We start from the raw sequence: 26,070 nt of genomic DNA, 5'->3' as shown, positions 1-26,070 counted from the left end.
ATTTTTTGCATCATGATTGAACCAGGATGTCCAAGTCTCTCATGCCAAATTTTAAACGTATTAGTAAACTTTGAGTTTACTGTAACATACGATGCGAGTACATTTATTTTTGTGCAATATAATCTAGAGGATAACATTGGTAACTCTTCCAATATATGTTTTTCCTCGGATTTGATGCAAAGATATTCAATGCCATTCTTATTCATAGTCTCTATATGATATCCATTTCTTCGGATATCTCTGAAACTTATCAAGTTTCGTTGAGACTTAGGGGAATATAATGCATCTTTTATTTCAAATTTTGTTCCCCTTGGCATTGAAAAATTGGCTTTGCCAAAGCCCATTATAATCTTTGCATTTCCAGATATAGTGCTCACGCTTTTAGCAGAGTCATTCATTTTGAGAGAGAAGAAATGAAACTTGATTGACGAGGAAATCTGCGATATCCAGATGAGTTTCATCATTGAGACCATGGTAGGAAGGTCCAGCTTCATTTGAGATGAGATTGGTCTCAACGTCTCTTTCTTTTTCCTTTTGAGACGCTTGATATAGATCGGCCAAATGCTTTGGTATACTACAAGTTTGGTACCAATGACCTTTCATGCCGCATCTGTAACAACTACTCTCATCTTTTTTCTTTATAACGCGGCTGACATCATTTACATGAAGATCGTTGTTGGCTTTGCCAGCGTTGAAGCTATTAGAATAGTGACCTCTTCCTCTACCTCGACCACGACCTCCTCCACGCCCACGACCACGGCCATGGCCTCGACCGCGTCCGCGTCCTCGTCCTTGCCAATTATTATAACTGGATGAAGCAACATTCATTTCTGGAAGTGGAGCTGATCCAGTTGGAAGAGTTTGATGATTCAGCATCACGAGTTGATTATTTTGTTCAGCAACAAGAAGAACGTGCATTAACTCAGAATATCGAGTGTATCCTTTGGTCCGGTATTGTTCTTGCAGGATTACATGTCCAGGATGAAAAGTTGAGAGCATTTTTTTGATCATATCATAATCGCTCACTTCTTCGCCACACAAAGCCATCCTGGAGGTGATTCCGAACATAGCGGAATTAAATTCACCAACACTTTTGTAATCCAAGAACCGGAGATTTAACCACTCATGTCTAGCCTTTGGTAAGATCACATATTTCTGGTGATCAAACCTATCTTTGAGTGATTGCCAAATATCTACAAGATCTTCTTTCGTGATGTACTCGTTTTTCAGATTATCGTGGAGGTGGTGGCGTAAAAACACCATGGCCTTGGCCTTATCCTCATCTGACGTCGTTTTCGACGGATCGATGGTGCTTAAAAGCCCATCCGATCTCAGATGCATTCGTGCATCCGATGCCCATGTCATATAATTTTTTCCAGATACATCAAGGGCAAGGATTTCGAGTCTGGCGAGATTTGACATAATTATCTACATGAATAATAAGTCCATTATTAATTTATTCATGAGATTTTGAGGAGGCAGAGCCTTCCATAATATAATATAAATCTTAACATATGATCGAGAAGGCAGAGTCTATCTTTCTGATCAAGAATGTAGATCTATATGATCAAGGAGGCAGAGCCTACCATTATGATCAAGGAGAAGACATAGTCTTTTTACTCCGTAAATATCTCATATATATATTCTTGAATTTAGAGGAATTTAAAGAAATTTTAAATAAACAAATTCGACATAAATTAGATGTTACCTCAAAAGAGTGATCTTGTATAGAAACGGTTAGATCGGTTGGAGCAGAGAGACGATCGTGCTGATAACGTGATGTAAACTATAACTATAATACACCTATATGTATATAATATTCTATAATGTAAAACAAGAAATACTAAAGAGAGGGAGAGGGAGGAGAGGCTACGAGAGTGGAGGAGAGTAAAAAGCTTTACATTATTATTGTGTCTTTCTCATGTTATATAATTCTTACTTATAGTGGAATAAAGAAGTTATGAGTCATACCACTTATTAACATGGTAATGACAGATGTAAAAGTGTGATGACATGTGTTGATGGATTAATCACACTTGTTTTACAACAATGTACAGATAGGCAGTCAAGTTAAAATGTTTAATTAATATAATACTAGAGAAAAGGCATACAAAACTTGTGACTTTAACTATTATGCTACTTGATAACTCTTTATATCTACAAAAATCATACAAGATATAATTTTATTGAAAAGATCATTAAACTACTTATGCCATGCTGTTGCAGTTGTTATGTTTCCCTGATGAAGACTTGTTTTCTCCATACGTAAGAGATACTTGATTTGTTCTAAATATATATAATCGACAAAACTCAAAGTTTAGTTTGAGTATAAGTTTTGCATTTGTAGATAAACAATCAAATTACTATTGCTAATAATAGTTAACCAATGCAAATAAATACAATTGTGCAAGATAATTTAAGATAATTTTATGCAACTTGTTGTTTTCTGTCAAACGTTTGAACTGGTTAGGACAAAAGTAAAAAAAAAAAGAAGTTAAGGCAAAAGTATATAATTTCCAAATATGTATACAAATTCTCATTTTTTAAAGTATTAACCATAGTGGAAGCCCTCTTGGCCCAATGATTGACTAATGGTTGATTAATGCTTCTACACAAGAAGGCAAGGGGTTCGAGCCCTAAGTAACATGATTTGTTAATTATGTAGATTAATGGAGGAATGTTTACAGGAGGAACCAAACTTCTGATTATCACTACCGTAGCTGAACTGGCTTGATGTATGGCCTCATATATATTTTCTTTATTAGAAGATCATTTCTCATGTTTGAGTATTGAAATGATCCGACCCGTTTTTTTTAAAATAATAAATAATAAATAGTATTAATAAATAAAATACTCTAAACTAGTGGTCTCATATCCAACTAGCCACCTAACCACAATTACACCAACAGCGAAAATAAACAATACCAATGAATAATCAATAAATATCCAATAATAACTAACTAATATTAAAGCATAACAATTAAACCAATATTCCAAACAACATGAATCATAGAACCAGCAACCTAAACCACATTCTAATGACTCAACTCTAGCAACCTAGCAAAGCCAGACAACATCCAATCGAGTCCCTATAACATCCTTCTCTTCATCACCTTGATTCCACGATCACACTTTGCCTTTACCTGCACCACAAACACAAATTGAGATGCATGAGTATTTTATAAACACTCAGTGAGGCAATCCTCCCATCTACTGGGCTATACACACAAGCAATTGAGATACTCTTACCATCAAACAACAATAAACAAACAAACCAGGCACTACATCGACAGACGCCAACTTTGCATTGACCGACACCATCATGGGATTGCATCGACCGACGCATGATATGCATCAACCGACGCATGATATGCATCGACCGATGCTCATATTTCATCAACGCATGCTCGACATTTCACAAAAAACTTTAGTTGCATCGGCCGACGCCTCCACATGGCATCAACCGATGTTCCTAGGTCAAATCGCGCCGTCCTCGCATTTGCATCGACCAACGCATAAAGTGCATCGACCGATGCACATGCCGAGCATCGTCTTCCCCGAAGCTTCCCGCTGGATCTTCATTCCTACAAATGTCAAACTCGATCCCAAGCCGCAAGAAAGCTTCACAAAGCCTCTAATAATGTTCTAACAAGCCAAACAACATAGAAACAATCAGATCAGAGAAATCTCAAGCTTAGATAAGCCATGGTCATGCACTCACCTTTGCCAAGAAGATTCTGAACCTTAAACAAGCAAAACAACGCTCCTAGGAAGCTCCTACAACGATCCCAACTACAGATCTCTACAGGAACATCCTCAAATCTCCCAAAATCCTCAAGAACGCTCAAGAACAGTTTTCTCCTTCTCTTTTCTCTCAAAAGCGGCTAAACTCGCCGAATGAAGACAAAAACTCGACTTAAGGGTTTTCCCTAACCCAAAATGCAGCGTTTAACTTAAAATTGTCCGCACATAACCGGCCTTACATCGACCGATGCACATCCCAAATCTGGATTCCGGTTCGTGGATGTTACAATTCTCCCCCACCAACATAGATTCGTCCTCGAATCTCGAACAACCATCAGTCAAGGACTCCTGTGCAACCGTCTCCACGGCCCGCACCTCCTCCAACCGATCTAGGAAAGGTCACCTCTAGGTGATAGACTCACGTTCCAGGCATTATTTGCTCTCGACTTTTGGAATTTCCTTTTTACTCATAGGCCTCAACCTTGAGTTTTTATTGGCTCCTCATCAGGCCTAAGCCCGCATGCCATAATATATAAAGGAAGTCCAATATTCGTCTCTCGGGTTGCCACCCTACAGCGCGCCCCCGGATCGTTATCCGAAGTCGATATACCAACCATACTCTCAAGCCACAAAGTCTCATAATATGGAAGTACTAAGAGAACCAAAGTCCCCCAAAAGTCGTGAGCAAACAATTCTGAACACATATGAGTCCTATCCCTATCCAGGTTTCTTCCCGTGGCTCGCGTAAAACAACACTATGTCATACCAACCACATATCCCCTCACTGGAATACCTGATGACAACACAAGGATCATCAACATGCCACAAGGGCCGCCACGAAGGCCAACAAATGTCCTAAACAGGACCGCCACCAAGGCCAAACAAATGTCCTAAACAGAACCGTCACCAAGGCAAAACAAATGTCCTAAACAGGACCGCCACCAAGGCCAAACAAATGTCCTAAACAAGACCACCACAAAAGCCAATTTTCCAGAAGGACCGTCACGAAGACCACTCATCTCAAAGGACCGTCACGAAGACCATACGTCCCGAAGGACCGTCACGAAGACCTCTCATCCCGAAGGATTGCCTAAACAGGCCACACGTCCAGAAAGACCATCACGAAGACCACACATCCTGAAGGACCGCCTAAACATGTACATTGGTTAAACAGCCCGCCACAAAGGCCACACAATTGGCTAAACAGCCCGCCACAAAGGCCACACAATTGGCTAAATAGGATGCCACAAAGGCCACACAATTGGCTAAACAGCCCACCACAAAGGCCACACAATGTCTCAAAAGACCGCCACGAAGGCCACACAATGTCTCAAAAGACCGCCACACATGGGCACAATGACTCAAAAGGCCGCCACGAAGGCCACACAAGCAGAGCCGGCGCTGAGTTTTTAAAGGCCAAATGCCCTAAAAAAATTAAAAGCTGCATTTAAAAGGCTGGTTAAAAAATTTAAGGGCTAGTTTTAAAAATTAAAAAGAAAAGTGGATTTGGGATTCGAACCCTTTACCAGTTGAATACTTGCACAACAACTTTACCGCTAGACAAAAGACATCACTTTGCAAATATTGGCCGAAATATTGTATAAATAATTAACGGCCGCAAGCACAGGCTTGCTTTGCTTGTACTCTTGGCCGGCTCTGCACACAAGCCCCTCCAAGGCTCACAACCACTAAAAATAGACAAATTCTAACTCACATAAAACTTTCCAATTTTAGAACTTTCCACTTCTGGAAACTTTCCACTTTTAGAAACTTCTATTTCAGAAAAATATCCCTCAAAACACCACCTCGCGGAAATCTCGTATCCCGAACACCACCTCATCTTGTTACTTAGTCGCACAACCAACCACCCCTAAGCGACCAAGTAAACAAGAGAGATGGGCTGGAATACTCCTTTGCTGCTCCAGCCACGGACTACAGCTGGGACCAGGCTAGACAAGCTCAAGTCGCGGCCTGCTTCTCATGCCACTTCTTAAACCTTGCCTTCATCCTCGCCTCTGGCTCCCAAGTCTGCTCCTCAACACCATCACAGTCCCAAAGGACTCTTATCAAAGGAATCTTCTTCTTCTGAAGTTCCTTGATCCTCCTCTCAAGAACCCTCACTGGTCTCGCCTCTAAAGTCATGTTAGGCTGAAGGTTCTCAGGAATCTTAGCCAACAACTGATCATCCTCACGGAGACACTTCCGCAACAGCGATCCATGAAAAACCTTGTGGAACGCACGCATAACCTCAGACAACTCCAGCCTATTTGCTACCGGTTCCACCCGCTCAATCACTCTGAACGGACCCATATACCTCAGACTCAACTTAGTCACTGTCAATGACCTGTTCGGACCCCGAAACATGGCCATCATGAGGTACACTCTGTCTCCCACCTGAAACTCAAGATCTCTCCTCCTCTTATCGACATAACTCCTCTGCTTATCCTGAGCTTCCTTCATGTTCAGCTTGAGAACCCGAATCTTCTCTGAGGTCTCCTGAACAAAACTAGCACCATACATGCTCCTCTCCCCCACCTGAATCCAGCATAACAGTGTACAACATGACCTCCCATACAATGCCTCATAAGGAGCCATCCCAATGCTCGCCTGTTAACTGTTGCTGTAAGCAAATTCTGCCAAGCACGGGTGATCCACCCAATGGCCACCCCAATCCAACACACACATCCTCAGCAAATCCTCCAACGTCTGGATCGTCCTCTCAGACTGTCCATCTGTCTGGGGATGGTAAACTGTACTCATATGCACCTTTGTGCCCATCTCTGCCTGCAATGCTTTCCAGAACACTGAAGTGATCTTAGAATCCCTATCAAACACAATACTCGCTGGCACCCCATGCAACCTGACTATCTCCTTCACATATTTCTTAGCCAAGACCGCTCCTCCATCAGTCTTCTTAATGGCCCGAAAATGTGCTGAGTTAGTCAACTGGTCCACAATGACCCAAATAACATCAAAGGTCCGAGACAGTGGCAATCCTACCACGAAGTCCATCGTGATCATATCCCACTTTCACTCTGGAATGGGCAAGCTCTTTACCAACCTTCCTGAAACCTGATGCTTAGCCTTCACTAGCTGACACACATCACACCTCGCGACCCAACTAGCTACATCCTTCTTCATCCCAACCTAGTGGTAGTACCTCTTGAGGTCACGGTACATCTTAGTCGCTCCTGGATGAATAGAGAACATGCTCGCATGTGCCTTTCTCAAGATCTTCTGCCTCAACTCCTCATCCTTGGGCACACAAAAATCGCCCGTGCACCAAAATAGTACCGTTAGCTGATACCTGATACTCTGAATCAACATCCTTAGAGGCATTCTACAACCCCAAATCTTTCTCTTGAGCCAACCGCACCCTGCTCAGAAGATCTGCTCTATCAGCCGCCTCCAAATCCAACGGCTCCTGTGAAACCGCACACAACCTCAACGCACTGATCTCTCCTACCAGAGACTCCATATCCTGCTCCTGAGCCGAAGCTGCCCTCTTCCGACTCTAAGAATCTGCAACCAAGTTAGCCTTACCATGGTGGTAGGCTATCTCCAGATCAAAATCTGCCACTAGCTCCATCCACCGCCTCTGCATCAAATTCAGCTCAGGCTGAGTGAATATATACTTCAGGCTCTTATGATCTGTAAACACCTGCACTTTTGCACCATAAATATAAGATCTCCAAATATTGAGGGTAAAAACTACAACATCCATCTCCAAATCAGGAGTAGGATAGTTGTTCTCATGCTTTCGCAACTACCGCGAAGTGTAGGCAATCCCGTGCTGCATCAACACACACCCCAAACCAACTCTGAATGCATCTGTATAAACCACATAGGGTTCTCCCTGCTCTGGCAAAGCCAATACTGGTGTAGTAGTCAACATCTCCTTCAGGCTTGCAAAGCCCTCCTCGCACTCCTGTGACCAAACAAAAAGAACATTCTTCCCTGTCAACTTAGTCATGGGACGTGCTCTGCTCGCAAAGCCCTCACAAATCTCCTGTAGTAACTTGCCAAACCAAGGAAACTCCTTGATAGCCTGAATCTTCTCCGGATCTACATAAACTCCCTCTGCAGAAACAATATGACCCATAAAACCCATCTCATGCTGCCAGAAACTACACTTACTTAACTTAGCAAACAACTTCTGCTCCCGCAGCTTCTCCAGAGCTGTCCTCGGATGCACTGCATGCTCCTCAGGACTCTTAGAATATACCAGGATGTCGTCGATGAAAATGATGACAGACATGTCCAGAAATTCCAGAAACACGCTGTTCATCAATCTCATAAACGCTACTGGCGTATTAGTTAACCCAAAAGGCATCACCACGAACTCATAATGCCCATACCTCGTCCTGAATGTAGTCTTCCTCACATCTGCCTCATCTATCGGAATTTGATGATAACCCGACGCCAGATATATCTATCGGAATCCCTTGCTCAACAGATCCTCCAACTGCTTCTTCAGCTCTGCCATCTCTGCTAGAGCCATCCTGTAAGGAGCCTTGGATAACGGTGTCGTCCCTGGTTCCAGTTTAATCGTGAAAGGATCAGACCGAGATGGTGGTAACCCCTGCAACGATTGGAACACATCCTCAAATTCCTTAACAACCTGAATACCGCTAACCGTAGACTGCCCCACTGACCCTGGAATCGATATAGTAACTAAATAAGCCTCATGGCCCTTCTCGGTCATCTTCCCAGCCTGCATGGACGAGATCACGAGACTCCCTGAAGTCGGTCTAACTCTCTCAAAAACCAACTTCCCTCCTGGATGCTTAAACTCCACTCTACCATGATAGCAATCAAGATGTACTTTCTGCTGATGTAACCAATCCATCCCAAGAATAACATCATATAACTCCACTGGACTGATACGAAAATCCGCTAGCCATGACTCTCCTGCGATCTAAATATCAACTCCCCTCGCTCGTCCAACGACTCTCAGAAACTTGCCTCAAGCACTCTCCCTGGGATCGTCCTGATAGTAGTACTCTCTGCGCACTCCGGAGTAATGAAGCTATGAGTAGCTCCATAATCAAACATAACATGGGACTTAAACCCGCCCACCAACAAGGTCCCTACACAAACCTCATGTGTTGAGAACTTAACACTTATCACAAGCAAAACATAAAATCTGAACCTAGTGAAGTTCACAAAGTTAAAGTACCAGAAATTATACATATGATCGCCCTAGCACTGGTTGCACCAGTCTGGACAGTTGTGTAAGCTCGTGGCGCCTGCTCAATCTGTGCCACCTACTGCACTCCAGGCTGCACCACATGCTGCACCGCTGCCACTGCCATCTACTGCAACTTAGGACACTTGTTTGATGTGCAGGCTCCCTGCAATGATAGGACACACGAACCGCTGCCACCGGAGCACTCCTCTGGGGACAACTAGCTACCTTGTGATCCATGCTCCCACACCCGAAGCACCCTGCACCACTCGGTCTCTGCTTAGCCTCGCACTTCCTCTTGGTTCCCTACGCAGGCTTGCCACCCTTGCTAGAACCTTCGTGATGATGAGCCTTCCTAGGCTGCACCGCTGGACTAATCGTTACTGCCTGTGCCCAGATATCCTCCTCAAACTCTGCTACAGTCTCAACCAGCTCTGCACGCGTAACATAACTCCGTCCCCTGCAATGGACCCTCAAATCATCACGAAGAGCCTACATAAACCTCCTGATCTGGGCCTCTTCAAACTCCATAGCCCGACTCCATAAGCCAGAAGTTGACTGAACTCCAAGTCCGGCTCCCGCACTAACCGTGTCCCTTGAGATAACTGAAGGAACTGCACCTCCAACCGGTCCAATGCCTCTCTCCGAAAGTACTTGCGGTTGAACTCCTCCATGAAGTCAGCCCAAGTCATCTCTCTCTACACTCTCCTAGCAGCCACTGATCTCCACCACACCTGAGCATCACCAATAATATTGTGGACCCCTATGTCCACCCAAAACTCCTTAGGACATCTCAGAGTCTGGAAGTTACGTTCCACACTCGTCCTCCACGCATCTGCAGCAATAGGATCCGTACCACCCGAAAACCATGCAGTATCATTGTTACGCATCTCCCTTAGCATAGACACATAATGAGAATGAGCTCCCTCATCCGCAGCCACTGGCCACCGCTCCTCTGCCACCACTAGTAGCACTATATGAGCCTGAGCCGGTACCACTGTCGGCAACCGCTTCAATACCCGTGCCAAAAAGTCAGCAAAGTCAACTCTAGGAATTCCACCCGCTGGGACTCCCACACCCGAAACCCTAGCATCAACACCGCCCCCTCCGGCCACCCTCATGGAATCCTCCTGGACACCCTACGACTCGCTGACACCGTCAGCTGTCACGCTCTGGTCCACAGTATCTCTAACTGCTGTGCCTCTTCTCCTACCACGACCATGACCGCGTCCACAACCACGACCGCGTCCACGACCAGCAACATCATCCTCTCTAACCATCTGCACTATCATGCACAGAAGGCTAAGCAAGCAATTTTTATAGAACACAGAAACATACACTCACCGTGGAATCACACAGTAGGCTCAACGAGGATGTTCTAGGACTCCATGCCACACACAATTGACTAACTCACATAATCAATTAAAGCATGCAAATCCCAAACATCTACAGCACAAAGCCCAAACATCTACAACACAAAGCCTAGTGAACCCAAACCTATAACCGTAAGGGCTCTGATACCAAACCGAAACGACCGACCCGTTTTTTTTTTTTAATAATAAATAATAAATAATATTAATTAATAAAATACTCTAAACTAGTGGTCCCATATCCACTAGACACCTAACCACAATTACACTAACACCGGAAATAAACAATACCAATGAATAATCAATAAATATCCAATAATAACTAACCAATATTAAAGCAGAACAATTAAACCAATATTCTAAACAACATTAATCATAGAACCTCTAGCCTAAACCACATTCTAATGATACAACTTGTGACAACCCGTCCCGTGGACCCCACTAGCTTCCGCTAGCTTTCTCCCTTAGTCCCTAAGCTGGCCTTGCAGGGCATCGATCCTAACCCCTCACCGTGGAAAGGAACTCACAGATCAATTTGGTGACAGCTTGTCCTGTGGGAAGGTTGTTAAAGGGTGGGGACCAGGGTTCGAGGAACGCCTGGCACACCAATAACCTACTAGTGGATTTGGATGTCCACAGTGAGGGGTTAGGATCAATGCCCTGCAGGGCCAGCTTCGGGCTTATGGGAGCAAGCAAGCAGTGGGCTAGTGGGATCAACTAGACGGGTTGTCATAGTCTCCCTCAAGATCTCCTATCTCAAATCATCAACCCTGGGCACACAAATTCTCGACTGTGCACCAAGATAGTACCATGAGCTGATAACTTCTCCTGATCCAACCGCACCCTGCTCAGAAGATCCGCTCTATCAGCCGCCTCCAAACCCACCGGTTCTCAAGCCAACCACACCTTGCTCAACACACTGATTTCTCCTACCAGAGACTTCATCTTCTGCTCCTGTAGTAACCTGCCAAACGAAGAAAACTCCTGATCTCTGTGGCATTCTGCGGTTTAGGTCAAACCCTGAAAGACTGAATCTTCTCCGGATCTACAGAAAATCCCTCTGCAGAAACAATATGACCCAGAAAAACCCATCTCACGCTGCCAAAAAATGCACTTGCTCAACTTAGCAAACAACTTATGCTCCTGCATCTTCTCCAGAACTGCCCTCAAATGCACTGCATGCTCCTCAGAACTCTTAGAATATACCAAGATGTCATTGATTAAGAAAATGATGACAGACACGTCCAGAAACTCCTGAAACACGATGTTCATCAATCTCATAAACGCTGCCGGCGCGTTAGTCAACCCGAAAGGCATCACCACGAACCCATAACGCCCATACCTCGTCCTAAAAGCCGTCTTCCTCACATCTGCCTCATCTATCGGTATCTGATGATAATCCGACGCCAGATCTACCTTGGAGAACCAAATAGCACCCCTCAACTGATCCAACAACTCATCGATCCTAGGAAAAGGGTACTTGTTCTTCACATTGACCCGGTTCAAACCCCGATAATAATTACATAACCGAAAACTCCCATCCTTCTTCTTCACAAACAACACCGGCCCTCCCCACGGTGATACACTAGGACGGATGAATCCCTTGCTCCATAAATCCTCTAGTTACTTTCTCAGCTCTACTAAAAAAATACTCAAGTATGCCGACATCAACTCGCCGCCACATGAATATCAACCCTCTTGTTCGTCCAAGAACCTCTAGTAACTTGCCTCTTAGGAAAACTTCCACAAGATAAATTATCCCAGAAATAGCTTTTACACTTGGCAATTCTCCACAGCAAATCATCAATACGAGCGTAATAAAAAAAACAAGTACCATACGTTCGCATATTCCAATTCACCACATCAAACGCCTTGCAAGCCAACTTAACCTACTTGACTTGTTTCCCCCCAGCAAGCTTACCAAAACCTTGAATCTAGCAACCCTGTCCATCTCCAATGAACTTCATCCACCATCGTCGCAACGATTAGTTAATCCTACCATGAAGGCTTCTCGTGAATCTTATGTACCTGGCAACCATGCCCTTGCCGGCTCATACCTGCTGCAGCTCTCCTTCCCGAGACTTCAGCACCACCGGCCACCCAATCCTTGCACATCAGCCACACATTCATGACCGTACCGATCATAAAACCCTGGCCCACCGGCCAACATAATCCTAAAATCCAAGATTAAACCACCATCACTCTCGAGGTCTACATTCCGTCGTTATGTTTATACTCACATTCTATACATTGCTTGCTCCCAACTCTTGCACCCTTAGGTCGAAACCTTCGAGCTATACCGATCTCACTCTCAGACCAGCGTCTTCGAGTTATACCGTCTCACTCTTGGACTATAATCCTCAAGATCTCGGTATCAGGGGAACTACTCATCCCCTCAGGGAAACATCATCCCTATGCCACTCTTGGAGCCCTCAGCCCCTCGAGCTATCGGTATTAAGGGGAATCACCATCCCCTCATGAGCAACAATCCTTAACGATTATAAACATCTCTCAACAAAAAAAGTACCTCCTGTGGTCCGAGTATAACATTGCAATGTTACACTTGCCCACTCAACTTCTAATATCCAACTGGATTAACCCCCAAACAGAGAAATATCTGCTCCAACTGCATATGTCCTCCTATCCGCCTATCTAGGCCCGATACCTCTTGAGAATAATCTCATACCGGTCATCTACAACCGCTCCATCCTCTTAACATAGGATGAAAACTCCTCGACATCCGCAGCCCTCGGCTGCACCCGCCACACGCGGCACAACTAGAGCCTACACTAGTACCCCTCTCGGTAACCGCTCCAACAGCACGTCAACAGATCCACCAAGCAATCATCTCGACCCTGGGCTCCACCTGCTGTAACCCCACATCTGGGTTCCCAGCACCCTCGGAACGCTCACCGGCTAACTCCCTGTGGTCTTCCTGATACGCTTGCGATCTTCCGACTTACCTCCTCGTGGAACTCTGGACCGCACACTCACTGGCCTCGGGACCCGCCCGACCATGACCACGACCACGTCCTCGTCCATGACCAAAAACTCAAACACCTTTAACCACTGCACTTCCAAGAACAGAGGCTAACAAACAAACTCTTTCATAACACAAATACACAAAAATACAAACTCACCGTGGAATCACAGAGTAGGCTCGAAGAAGATGTTCTAGGACTCCATGCCACACACAATTGACTAACTCACATAATCAATCAAAGCATGCAAATCCCAAACATCTACAGCACAAAGCCTAGTGAACCCAAACCTAGAACTGTAAGGGCTCTGATACCAAACTGAAACGACCCGACCCATTTTTAAAAAAAATAATAAATAATAAATATAATAATAATAATAATAATAATAATATTAATAATAACAATAATAATAATAATAATAATAATAATTATAATAATAATAATAAAAAATAAACTACAACTAGTGGTACCATATCCACTAGCCACCTAAACCACAATCACAATCACAATCAACAGTGGAAATAACCAATATCATTATCCAATAAATAACCAATAATAATCCAATAATTATAACATAATCAATATCCAAATACCAAACAATAGGAATCATAGAACCAACAACCTAGCAATGTTTCTAATGACTCAACTATAGCAACCTAGCAATGCCAGACAACAACCAATCGAGTCCCTAGAACACCCTCCTCTTCATTGCCTTGATTCCACGATCACACTTTGCCTTTACCTGCACCACAAACACAAATTGCAATGCATGAGTATTTTATAAACACTCAGTAAGGCAATCTTCCCATCTACTGGGCTATACACACAAGCAAGACATCTCTAACCATCAACCAACAATCAACAATCAACAATAACAAACCAGGACTCTGCATCGACCGACACCAACATGCATCGACCGACACCAGATGGGGATGCATCGACCGACACAAGGTTGCATCAACCAATGCTAGATGCACTTGCATCGATCGACACTCGCACTGCATCGACCGATGCATGCTCGACATAACACGAAAACCCTAAGTTTTTATGCGCCGTCCTTGCACGTGCATCGACCGACGCACAAAGTGCATCGATCGATGCAATGTCGAGCATCGTGTTTTCCTCGAAGCTTCTCGCCGGATCTTTGTTCTTACAACCACAACCAAGCCACAAGAAAGCTTCCTAACGTCCCAAACATCAATCTAACAAGCCTAACAACACATAACAAGCAAATCAGAGAGATCTCTGGCTTAGATAAGCCATGGTCATGCACTTACCATTGCCAAGAAGATTCTGAACCTTAAACAAGCAAAACAACGCTCCTAGGAAGCTCCTACAACGATCCCAGCTACAGATCTCTACAAGAACAGCCTCAAATCACCCAAAATCCTCAAGAACACTCGAGAACCTTTTTCTCTCTTTTGTTTTCTCTCAAAAACGGCCAATCACGTCGAATGAGACAAAAACACGAGTTAAGTGGTTTTCCTAATCCAAAACGTAGCGTTTAACTTAAAAATCGACCGAGGAAACCGAACCTGCATCGACCAATGCACCTGTTGCATCGACCGATGCACCTCTAAACCGGAAATTCGGTTCGCGGATGTTACATTAATGGATTATACAAAATACACTTTAAAAAAAATTTATGTAAATTATTTTTCACCAATTAAAGATTATTTTGTATTGCTTATTTTGTATTAACCGCACTTGTCCCGCAATTGTATTTGTCCCGCATGTACTGCAGTAAAACCGTATCGCACTATCAAATTGCTTGTCAAGCACAACCGAATCCGCTGTTACCATTTGGACCCTACTATATCTTCCCTTTATTAAAAATGTAATCAAATGCAGACTAGACTATTGAAATTTTTGCTCCTACAACATAAGAAAGAATAAGAAGTATATATCAAGATACATGGCTGTAAATTTCATTTTTGTCAACATCTATATCGTCAATGTTTATGTTGTAAAATGTATATACCATTGGGTAGAACATAGAAAATATGTATGTTGTTGTCGATAACAATAACATTAGAGACAAAGTAGCTGGAAGATCTCTCTCTTATCGTTTAGCGATTTGCTAATCCACATTATTATTGTTTTAATGTCCTAAACACTAGGATGAGATCAACTGATAAAATCCCAAAAGTTTAATTTAACACAAGTAATATTTAGAAGATTATCAAGAAAGTGGAAAACGTGGAGAAGTGGCTTTGTAACTACAAGGGCAAAAACTCATAATTAAAAGATTATTTAAATAAAAATGTTAATCAGTTTTTACATTGACTGACTTTTTTGGGTCATACAATTTGAAGGAACATTTGAGAGAGGAAGATAAAATGAAGGACTAACACTCTAGAGATCACTAGATGAGGTGTCCACGACCGTCCTGGCTTTTGAGACCACAACCACTCCGTCCTTCACGACCATGAATTTTACGGTTACTGCTTCTACAACTAAAAAAAGTAGTCCATTTCATTTATATCACATGTTTCATCTTTGAAATTTGTTTGATCAGCCTTTTTCCAAAGCTGCTCAAAAAGATGCAGTCATGTCCATAACTTGATAATACTCTTTGTCGAGACGTTGTAGTACCATCATCCACAAACAACCTAATACCTTAGACAACACAAATTATCCCAATGACAGGAAATAACGTTGTAGATATGGATATCAGCAAAAATGACCATAAAAGCAAAGGCAAATCATTAAATATCTGTGATTTAAACGCATTAACGCTGTCTAAGGTATTAGGCTGTTTGTGGATGATGATATTGCAACTCTCAGATAAAGAATCTTCTCAAGTTATGGACATGACCATATATTATTCAGAGGAGCTTTTAAAAAAAGTCAATCAAACAAACTCCGAAGATGAAAAAGATGTTATAGATGAAATGAGCTGCTTTTGTTAGTCGTGGAAGCAGTATGCGTAGAGGTCATTCTCGTGAAAGCCGAACTGGCTGTGGTTGCAGAGGTTTGGACAATCATGAAAACCTCATCTAGTGATATCTATTAGGCTAGTCTTTCATTAGAGATTTATACACATTTTATTGCTCCTTTTTATTGGGTTTGTTTCCCCATTTTATTTCTCTCTTTTGTCTAAGTTTCTATTTCCATTTTATTTCTTACTTTTTCGCGAGATTTTTTTCTCCCATTTTATTTCTTCCTTTTGTTAGGAGATTTGTTTCTTTAACAAGGGATTTCTTCCATTTTATTTTTTACCTTTATTAGGAGATTTCCACCCCCCCCCCCCCCCAACTTTTTTAATTTTGGCAAAAATTGAATATAATCCATTGTTCAACTAACATATGATCATATGGTTTTTCTGATTTAACAAACGTAACTGTTTTTTTTTAATATTAATAAAACTTTCAATCCAAAAGTTAAAAAAATATTTCAATACAAAATAAAAGGAGAAATAAGAAAAAACCATAGATCTCCAATTCATCTTCTATTGTTATCGTTCTCACTTGTTTCGTTCTGTCCACAAGGACTTTTAAGAAAGGTAACATATGGGAATTGGTTGTTGATGGTACAAAGAAACTAACCATATGGTCACTGTTTCGTGGACCTCACGTGGTCAATTTCCATGTAAACTAACCATATGATCAATGTCTCGTAGACAACCCTTAAGAAAAATAACATATGAGAATTGGTTGTTGATGACACAAAGAAAATAACCATATGGTCATTGTCTCGTAGACATCATGTGGTCAATTTACATCTATGACCATTGTCTCGTGGACAACCATTAAAAAAAACAACATATGGGAATTGGTTATTGCTAACACAAAGAAAATAACCATATGGTCATTGTCTCGTGGACATCATGTGGTCAATTTACATCTAAACTAACCATATTACCATTGTCTCGTGGACAACCCTTAAAAAAAACAACATATGAGAATTGATTGTTGATGCCACAAATAAACTAACCATATGGTCACTGTCTCGTGGACATCACGTGGTTAATTTACATGTAAACTAACCATATGGTCATTATTTTATGGACATCATTGGTTTTGAGGATTAAGGAAAGACGAATTAGACATGAACAAAATTCAGAAAATGAAATCGAAATCATGAACAAAACCAATAAAACGAATTGAACTCACATTAGATAAGCAATGCTTATAGATCTTCTTTCATTAAAATTGTATAAAACAAAAAAAGGAAGCATGAGTGCAATTTCCTTTTCGTTGACAAAAAGTTAGAGAAATAACAACAACAATAAATCAAATATGAGGAGATCTAATTTCAAGTTGGACATGAACAAATAGAAAGAGAAATAAAAAAATTGATGGAGAAGAAGAGGAAGAGGAAGAGGAAGAGAGAGATGAAATTGACAAAAAAGTAGAAAATATGTTTGGGGCTAAAATGGTCTAAAACTAATGTGAACAATGGAAAAGTTGGCAAAAAAGTGCATAGTGGTCAAAAAGTGTGTTAAATGAACAAAGTTTCCCACAAAGTGTGTCTCCATGTAAATCTCTCTTATTTTATTTTATTTTCCAAGAAACAAAACCAAATTTAATATAGTGAATAATGTTATATATATACTATATTTGACCCGCGGTACATCGAGAGACAAGTTATTTGATAAAAAAAAATTAAATTTTAAGTGTTATTTCTTTGTAATTTTCTCAGAAACTTGCCTCCCGCACGCTCCCTGGGATCGTCTTGATAGCAGCACTCTCTGCGCACTCCGGAGTAATGAAGCTATGAGTAGCTCCAGAATCAAACATAACATTGGACTTAAACCCGCCCACCAACAAGGTCCCTACACAAACCTCATGTGTTGAGAACTTAACACTTATCACAAGCAAAACATAAAATCTGAACCTACTGAAATTCACAAAGTTAAAGTACCAGAAATTATACCTGTGATCGCCCTAGCACTGGTTGCACCAGTCTCGACAGTCGTGTAAACCCGTGGCGCCTGCTCAATCCATGCCACCTGCTGCACTCCAGGCTGCACCACATGTTGTACCGCTGCCACTGCCATCTACTGCAACTTAGGACACTTGGGCTTGATGTGCAGGCTCCCTGTAATGATAGCACACACGAACCGCTGCTATCGGAGCACTCCTCTGGGGACAGCTAGCTACCTTGTGATCCATGCTCCTACACCCGCAGCATCCTGCACCACTCGGTCTCTACGTAGCTTCCCACTTCCTCTTGGTTCCCTGCGCAGGCTTGTCGCCCTTGCTAGAACCTCCGTGATGATGAGCCTTCCTAGGCTGCACCGCTGGACTAACTGTCACTGCCTGTGCCCAGATATCCTCCTTAGGACATCTCAGAGTCTAGAAGTTACGTTTCACACTCGTCCTCCACGCATATGCAGCAGTAGTATCCGTACCACCTGAAAACCGTGCAGTATCAATGTTATGCATCTCCCTCAGCATAAACACATAACGAGAATGAGCTCCCTCATCCGCAGCCACTGGCCGCCGCTCCTCCGCCACCACTGGTGGCACTACCTGAGCCTGAGTCGGTGCCACTGCCGGTAACCGCTTCAATACCCGTGCCAACAAGTCAGCAAAGTCAACTCCAGGGACTCCACCCGCTGGGACTCCCACATCCGTAACCCTAGCTTTGCATCGACCGACACCATCATGGGATTGCATTGACCGACGCATGATATGCATCGACCGATGCAAAGTTCACTTGCATCGACCGATTCTCACATTGCATCGACCGATGCATGCTCAATATTTCACAAAAACCCTAGTTGCATCGACCAACGCCTCCACATGGCATCGACCGATGTTCCTAGGTCAAATCACGCTGTCTTCACATTTGCACCGACCGACGCACAAAATACATCGACCGATGCACATGCCGAGCATCGTCTTCCCCGAAGCTTCTCGCTGGATCTTCGTTCCTTCAAACGTCAAACTCAATCCCAAGCCACAAGAAAGCTTCACAAAGCCTCTAATAATGTTCTAACAAGCCAAACAACACAGAAACAACCAGATCAGAGAAATCTCAAGCTTAGATAAGTCATGGTCATGCACTCACCTTTGCCAAGAAGATTATGAACCTTAAACAAGCAAAACAACGCTCCTAGGAAGCTCTTTCAATGATCCCAGCTACAGATCTCTACAGGAATAGCCTCAAATCTCCCAAAATCCTCTGGAACGCTCAAGAACAGTTTTCTCCTTTATTTTCTCTCAAAAGCGGCTAAACTCGCCGAATGAAGACAAAAACTCGACTTAAGAGTTTTCCCTAACCCAAAACGCAGCGTTTAACTTTGTCCGCACAAAACTGGCCTTGCATCTATTGATCAAGGTCCATCTCGAGACTCGACCGTACGGACGTCCGTACAGTTTCACAATAAGGCCGAGGTCTCTATCTAAGACATAAGGGCAAGAGAAGAGAAGAATCTCGGTCCATCAAGCCCATTAAGTGTTCTAGAACACTCTAACCTAGCCGTTGGGGAACGATGAGAAGAAGAGAGTCACGGGTGCACAAGTTGACTTCGGATATGTCACTATCACCACTTGGGAAACGCTTCTCTCTCTCCTAAATGTCGACATCCTATGTTTCTATTCTTGTAAAGGGGGTTGCCCTAATTTAGTCTCCTATTTAATGTTGTAGACATATGTTGTAAAAGTATATTCTAGTGGAATCTTATCTTCTCACACATTCTCTTTATTTGTCATACTAAACTCTCTCAAGGCTACTCAAACTCTTAATCTCTTCCACTAATTCTAACATGGTATCAGAGCATGTTCTTCGATTCTTGACAACTTAATCTCATCAGTCTATTCTTCTCTTCTCTATTCTTCTATTATTCTTGTTTTACTAAGATTTATATCCTTTACTCTTCTTTGATTTCTCTTTGCTTTACTCGATGGATAATTCTAAGCCGATTGTTACGCCAGTTGTTCTTAAGGGAACTAACTACTTGCTGTGGACACGAACCACAAGAACTGCCCTGGGAGGTCGAGGACTTTGGAGCCACGTCGAAAAAGACTACGCACCAAAGGAGATCTCTAAAGGAGATGAGAAAGACACTTCCGAGGTGGAAGAAGAGGAGGATGAGAGGAAGGCGAAATGGTTTCAAGAAGACCAAGTAGTGCTCTCAGTTCTCCAAAACTCACTTGATCCTCCGATTCTTGAAGCCTACTCATACTGCAAGACGGCTAGAGAACTGTGGGAGACACTCAAGAATGTGTATGGTAATGTCTCGAACTTAATGAGAGTCTTTGAAGTCAAGAAAGCCATTAACAGTCTCACTCAAGAGGATTTGGAGTTTACCAAACATCTTGGGAAATTTTGGGCGCTTTGGTCAGAACTTGACACTTTACGACCAAGTTCGTTGGATCCAGCTGTGTTGAACGAACGGAAGGAGAAAGACAAGATATTTGGTCTCCTACTTACTCTAAATCCAGCCTTCAATGATCTCTTGAAGCACATCCTAAGATCCGACAGGCTACCTACCTTTGAAGACATTTGTTCGCAGATCCAAAAGGAACAAGGGTCTCTTGATCTGTTTAGTGGTAAGGGGGAGCTTGTCACAGCCAACAAATGTGTGTACAAGCAAGAAGATAGGAAGGTGTGGATATGTGACCACTGCAATAAGCGGGGCCACATGAAAGACAAGTGCTGGATACTTCATCCTCATCTCAAGCCGGCCAAGTTCAAGGCTAATTTCTCTAAGGAAGCAACTAGCGAAAAAGGAATCGGGTCGTCAAAAAAAGGAAATGAGGCGGCTATGACTGCATCCTATGGTGAGGTGGTGAGGAAATCTGACTTGGAGGCACTCATTCGATCCATTGCCTTTTTCAAGGATTCTGGTATCACTTTCTTTGCCTCTAATCCGAGTAGTTCACTTGTTGTTGACTCGAGTGCTTCTCACCATATGATTAGTAACCCGAGTTTGCTAGACAACAGAAATCCGGCTTTAGGAAGTGTTATTATAGCAAATGGAGATCGAATACCAGTAAAGGGAGTAGGGAACTTGAAACTGTTTGATAAAACCTCAAAAGCTTTCTTTATACCTACATTGACATCAAATCTCTTATCGGTTAAAAGAACCACTAATGACTTGAACTGCTACACCATCTTTGGTCCTAATAGTGTTCATTTTCAGGATATTAAGACTGGAAAGGTTCTTGGAGGACGAATTGCTAAAGGAGATCTCTATGTCCTAGAGAAAACCTCACCAAGTCTATATACTTCATTTAAGTCTTGTTTTGTTGTTAGTTCGGATACTATGTGGCATGCTAGGCTAGGCCATCCCCCCATTCTCGTGCTCTTAATTTAATGTTGCCAAATGTTTCTTTTGATAACTCAAGTTGTGAGTCTTGTATTCTTGGTAAACATTGCAAGTCTATTTTCCCTAAGTCTACCACTATTTATGAGCATTGCTTTGATTTAGTACATTCAGATGTATGGACATCACCATGTTTATCTAGAGATAATAACAAGTATTTTGTGACATTCATTGATGAAAAATCTAAATATACATGGATCATCCTGTTACCTTCTAAAGATAGAGTGTTTGATGCATTTGTTAACTTTCAAAATTATGTTACTAATCACTTCAATGCTAAAATAAAGGTACTTAGGTCAGATAATGGAGGAGAATACACAAGTCACAAGTTCAAGGAACACCTTACCAAACATGGGATTTTACAACAAACTAGCTGCCCATACACACCCCAACAAAATGGTGTGGCGGAGAGAAAGAATCGACACCTCATGGAGGTTGCTAGGTCGATGATGTTCCACACAAACGTCACTAAGAGATTTTGGGGTGACGCGGTCATGACGGCCTGCTATCTAATTAATAGAACTCCAACAAAAGTCTTAAACGACCTGTCTCCATTCGAGGTATTAAACAAAATTAAACCATCATTAGATCACATACGCGTGTTTGGGTGTGTTTGTTTTGTATTAGTACCTGGAGAGCAAAGAAGTAAACTCGATGCTAAGAGCACCAAGTGTATGTTCATCGGTTACTCCACAACTCAAAAAGGCTATAAGTGCTATGAGCCGACCACATGTTGCTTATTTGTCTCTCGGGACGTGAAGTTCATGGAAAACGCCAGCTACTTCGACAAGAAAGATTGGAACAGTTTAAAGGATATTTCAAGTTCACCAAATGACCGAGCGTCCAGCTTGAGGTTTCTTCTTGATCACCTTGGCAACCCTCCACCAAAGCCGATACGTGATCAAAGTACGTCTTCCTTGACCAATGGTGACAAAGAGCCAACAATCCCTACAGAACCTTCTGACGCTCCGGGCAGTAACGCACCTCATGAAGCTGACGAGACAGCTGAGGATAGCGTACCCGCATTCACTGACCAAGAGGTTGCACGTCCTGTGTTACGACGAAGTGAACGCCTTAAGTCTTGCGAGGTAACAGAACACGATGACGAGACAGCTGAGGACAGTGTAACCGCATTAGATGACCAAGAGGTTGCACGTCCCGTGTTACAGCAAAGTGATCGCCTTAAGTCTCATCGTGTTTACTACAATAGTCAAGCTGTGGCTCATCGACTCCAAGCGGTCTGTTCACTTGAGCTTCTACCAGAAGAACATCGGGCCTTCTTTGGCAAAATTGAGGATCAGTGGATCCCTCAAACCTATGATGAAGCCAAAGATCATGATGAATGGTTGGGAGCGGTGCAAGATGAAACGAGCACTATGATTAAGAATCATACGTGGGATGAAGCCGATTTGCCCAAAGGAAAGAAGGCGGTTAGCTCCAAGTGGGTCTTCACCATCAAGTATTTGAGTAATGGAGATATTGAACGGTATAAGGCTCGCCTTGTGGCTCCCGTGGCCAAACTACATACCGTTCGTGTGGTCCTTTCCCTGGCCACTAATCTCGAGTGGGACTTATGGAAAATGGAAGTGAAGAACGCATTTCTTCAAGGCGAACTCGAAGACAAAGTCTACATGACGCCTCCGCCTGGTCTTGAAAACATTGTTGCTCCAGGAAAGGTTCTCCGACTTCGAAAAGCTATCTACGGCCTTAAGCAGTCTCCACGAGATTGGTATCACAAATTCAGCTCTACACTCAAAGATCGTGGGTTTCGCCGGTCTGAAGCTGATCATACCTTTTTTACTCTCCAAAGTGACCTTGGCATCATTGTTGTTTTGATCTATGTCGATGATATTATCATCTCCGGCGACAACAAGGACGGTATCTCGGATACTAAACACTTTCTTAAGTCTGTCTTTGATATTAAATATCTTGGCGAGATGAAATACTTTCTTGTGATAGAAGTATGCCATTCCCCGGAAGGCCTATTTCTATCACAATGAAAGTATACTCTCGATTTGTTGGCTGAAACAGGTAAACTTGCGGCCAAACCGGCTCTCACACCACTCGATGAGGATTATCAGCTCAAGCGAAAGGGGGAGAGTATTAGAGCCCAAGAGGGCAAGCCGAAGGAACCGATGGATGAGCCATACGAGGACGTCACGCGATATCAACGACTTGTAGGTAAGTTGATATATCTTACCATTACCCGACCTGACATATGTTATGCTATGAATCAGGTGAGTCAACATATGAAAGCTCCAACTAAGTACCAATGGAGCATGGTGGAAAGGATTCTAAGCTATCTCAAAGGACACCCGGGTCAAGGCATCTGGATGGGCAAGAATTCCAACACGGAGTTAGTAGGCTACTGTGATGCTGAATATGCCGGAGATACATTTGACAGACGGTCCACCACCGGATACTGTACGTTTGTAGGAGGCAACTTGGTGACTTGGAAATCAATGAAGCAAAAGGTGGTCTCATGTTCAAGTGATGAGGCTGAATATCGTGCAATGAGGAAGCTAACGAGTGAATTGACATGGTTGAAAGGACAACTCAAGGATCTCGGTGTTGAGACAAGACAACCGATCACTATGCACTGTGACAATGAAGCTGCGATTCACATTGCCACCAACTCAGTCTTTCACGAGCGAACCAAACACATTGAAGTAGATTGCCACAAGGTTCGTGAGAATATAGAAGAAGGAGTGGTCTTACCGTGTTACACTCGGAGTGGAGACCAACTGGCTGACATTTTTACAAAGGCTGCATGCCTCAAGGTTTGCGAATACATTCATAGCAAACTTGGGCTTGTAGACTTGACTCATCCTTGATTCATTTCCCTAATCCGTAGACATCACACTCTTTTTCCCTAAACATAGTTTTGTCCCATGAGGTTTTCTATGTTAAGGTTTTTAATGAGGTGATGCTTCACGGGTTCCAAGCTTAGCCATTGCATTCGGCTAAGCTTGAGGGGGAGTACTGATCAAGGTCCATCTCGAGACTCGACCGTACAGACGTCCGTACAGTTTCAAAATAAGGCCGAGGTCTTTATCTAAGACATAGGGGCAAGAGAAGAGAAGAAGCTTGGTCCATCAAGTCCATTAAATGTTCTAGAACACTCTAATCTAGCCGTTGGGGAACGATGAGAAGAAGAGAGTCACGGGTGCACAAGTTGACTTCGGAGATGTCACTATCACCACTTGGGAAACGCTTCTCTCTCTCCTAAATGTCGACATCCTATGTTTCTATTCTTGTAAAGGGGGTTGCCCTAATTTAGTCTCCTATTTAAAGTTGTAGACATATGTTGTAAAAGTATATTCTAGTGGAATCTTATCTTCTCACACATTCTCTTTGTTTGCCATACTAAACTCTCTCTAGGCTACTCAAACTCTTAATCTCTTCTACTAATTCTAACAGCATCGACCGATGCATCACCTGCATCGACTGATACACATCCCAAACCAGGATTCCGGTTCGCAGATGTTACAACTATAATCCATTTTGAACTATTATGGTAGTGAATTGTAACTAAAGCAGATTTCAGTTGTTTTTGTTGAAAACCGTACTCTAGTCTCCAATCAACATTTTTGAAAAAGTTATGTTATAAAAAAATCGTGGATTTGTCCAACAGATTATGAGTTGGACCGTTTTTTCAACATTTATGGATCTTTACCCAACGTTTTTTAAACCGCACAAGATAACATTTTTTTTTTTTAACCTTTTAATTTTAAAAATAATACATTTATATAAATATAGAGATGCAAATACAAGAGAAAAAAATAGAGTCTCTCTTCTCTTTCTACTTCTATGTCTTCCACTTATCTGTAACTTTTTTCAAAATATTTATTATTCTATAACATTTGATTTATAATGTATTTGCAAAATATTTAATACAAAAATACATTCGTTAAAAGATTTAATGGATTAAAATACATTTGTTAAAAGATTTAATGGATTATACAAAATACACTTTTAAAAAATTTATGTAAATTATTTTTCACCAATTAAAGATTATTTTGCATTGCTTATTTTGTATTAACCGTACTTGTTCCGCAATTGTATTTGACCCGCATGTACTGTAGTAAAACCGCATCGCACTATCAAATTGCTTGTCAAGCACAACCGAATCTGCTGTTACCATTTGGACCCTACTATATCTTCCCTTTATTAAAAATGTAATCAAATGCAGACTAGACTACTGAAATTTTTGCTCCTACAACATAAGAAAGAATAAGAAGTATATATCAAGATACATGGCTGTAAATTTCATTTTTGTCAACATCTATATCGTTAATGTTTATGTTGTAAAATGTATATACCATTGGGTAGAACATAGAAAATATGTATGTTGATGTCGATAACAATAACATTAGAGACAAGTAGCTGGAAGATCTCTCTCTTATCGTTTGTCAATTTGCCAATCCACATTATTATTGTTTTAATGCCCTAAACATTAGGATGAGATCAACTGATAAAGTCCCAAAAGTTTAATTTAACACAAGTAAT

General features: G+C 42.2%; 2 protein-coding genes across 2 annotated transcripts; one reads left to right on the top strand and one right to left on the bottom strand.

Moving 5' to 3' along the window:
* Positions 1–390: 390 nt before the first annotated feature.
* LOC147930584 (uncharacterized) lies at positions 391–8,032 on the bottom strand. Its single transcript, XM_087476943.1, has 2 exons — positions 8,024–8,032; positions 391–1,428 (listed from the first exon to the last, which is right to left on the bottom strand). Exons 1-2 carry the CDS (start codon positions 8,030–8,032, stop codon positions 391–393), a joined length of 1,047 nt encoding a protein of 348 aa, XP_087333069.1.
* A 12,104-nt stretch (positions 8,033–20,136) lies between these two features.
* LOC147930583 (uncharacterized) lies at positions 20,137–22,320 on the top strand. Its single transcript, XM_087476942.1, has 3 exons — positions 20,137–20,841; positions 20,917–21,366; positions 22,189–22,320. Exons 1-3 carry the CDS (start codon positions 20,137–20,139, stop codon positions 22,318–22,320), a joined length of 1,287 nt encoding a protein of 428 aa, XP_087333068.1.
* Positions 22,321–26,070: the final 3,750 nt, after the last annotated feature.

Source organism: Camelina sativa, chromosome 12 (genome assembly GCF_030686135.1).
Source record: "Camelina sativa cultivar CO46 ecotype springtype chromosome 12, ASM3068613v1".
In the NCBI taxonomy this organism is placed as follows: Eukaryota; Viridiplantae; Streptophyta; class Magnoliopsida; order Brassicales; family Brassicaceae; genus Camelina; species Camelina sativa.
The sequence above is the reverse complement of the archived record's forward strand: the minus strand, read 5'-3'. Positions and strand labels throughout refer to the sequence as shown.

Excerpts from the sequence above, each read along its gene's own strand:
- LOC147930583 (XM_087476942.1), top strand. The coding sequence starts at position 20,137 with ATGGATAATTCTAAGCCGATTGTTACGCCAGTTGTTCTTAAGGGAACT. Across the intron at positions 20,842-20,916 it reads ACAAGCAAGAAGATAGGAAG|CCGGCCAAGTTCAAGGCTAA; the intron begins GTGTGGATATGT and ends CCTCATCTCAAG. Across the intron at positions 21,367-22,188 it reads CCATCTTTGGTCCTAATAGT|TACCTGGAGAGCAAAGAAGT; the intron begins GTTCATTTTCAG and ends GTTTTGTATTAG.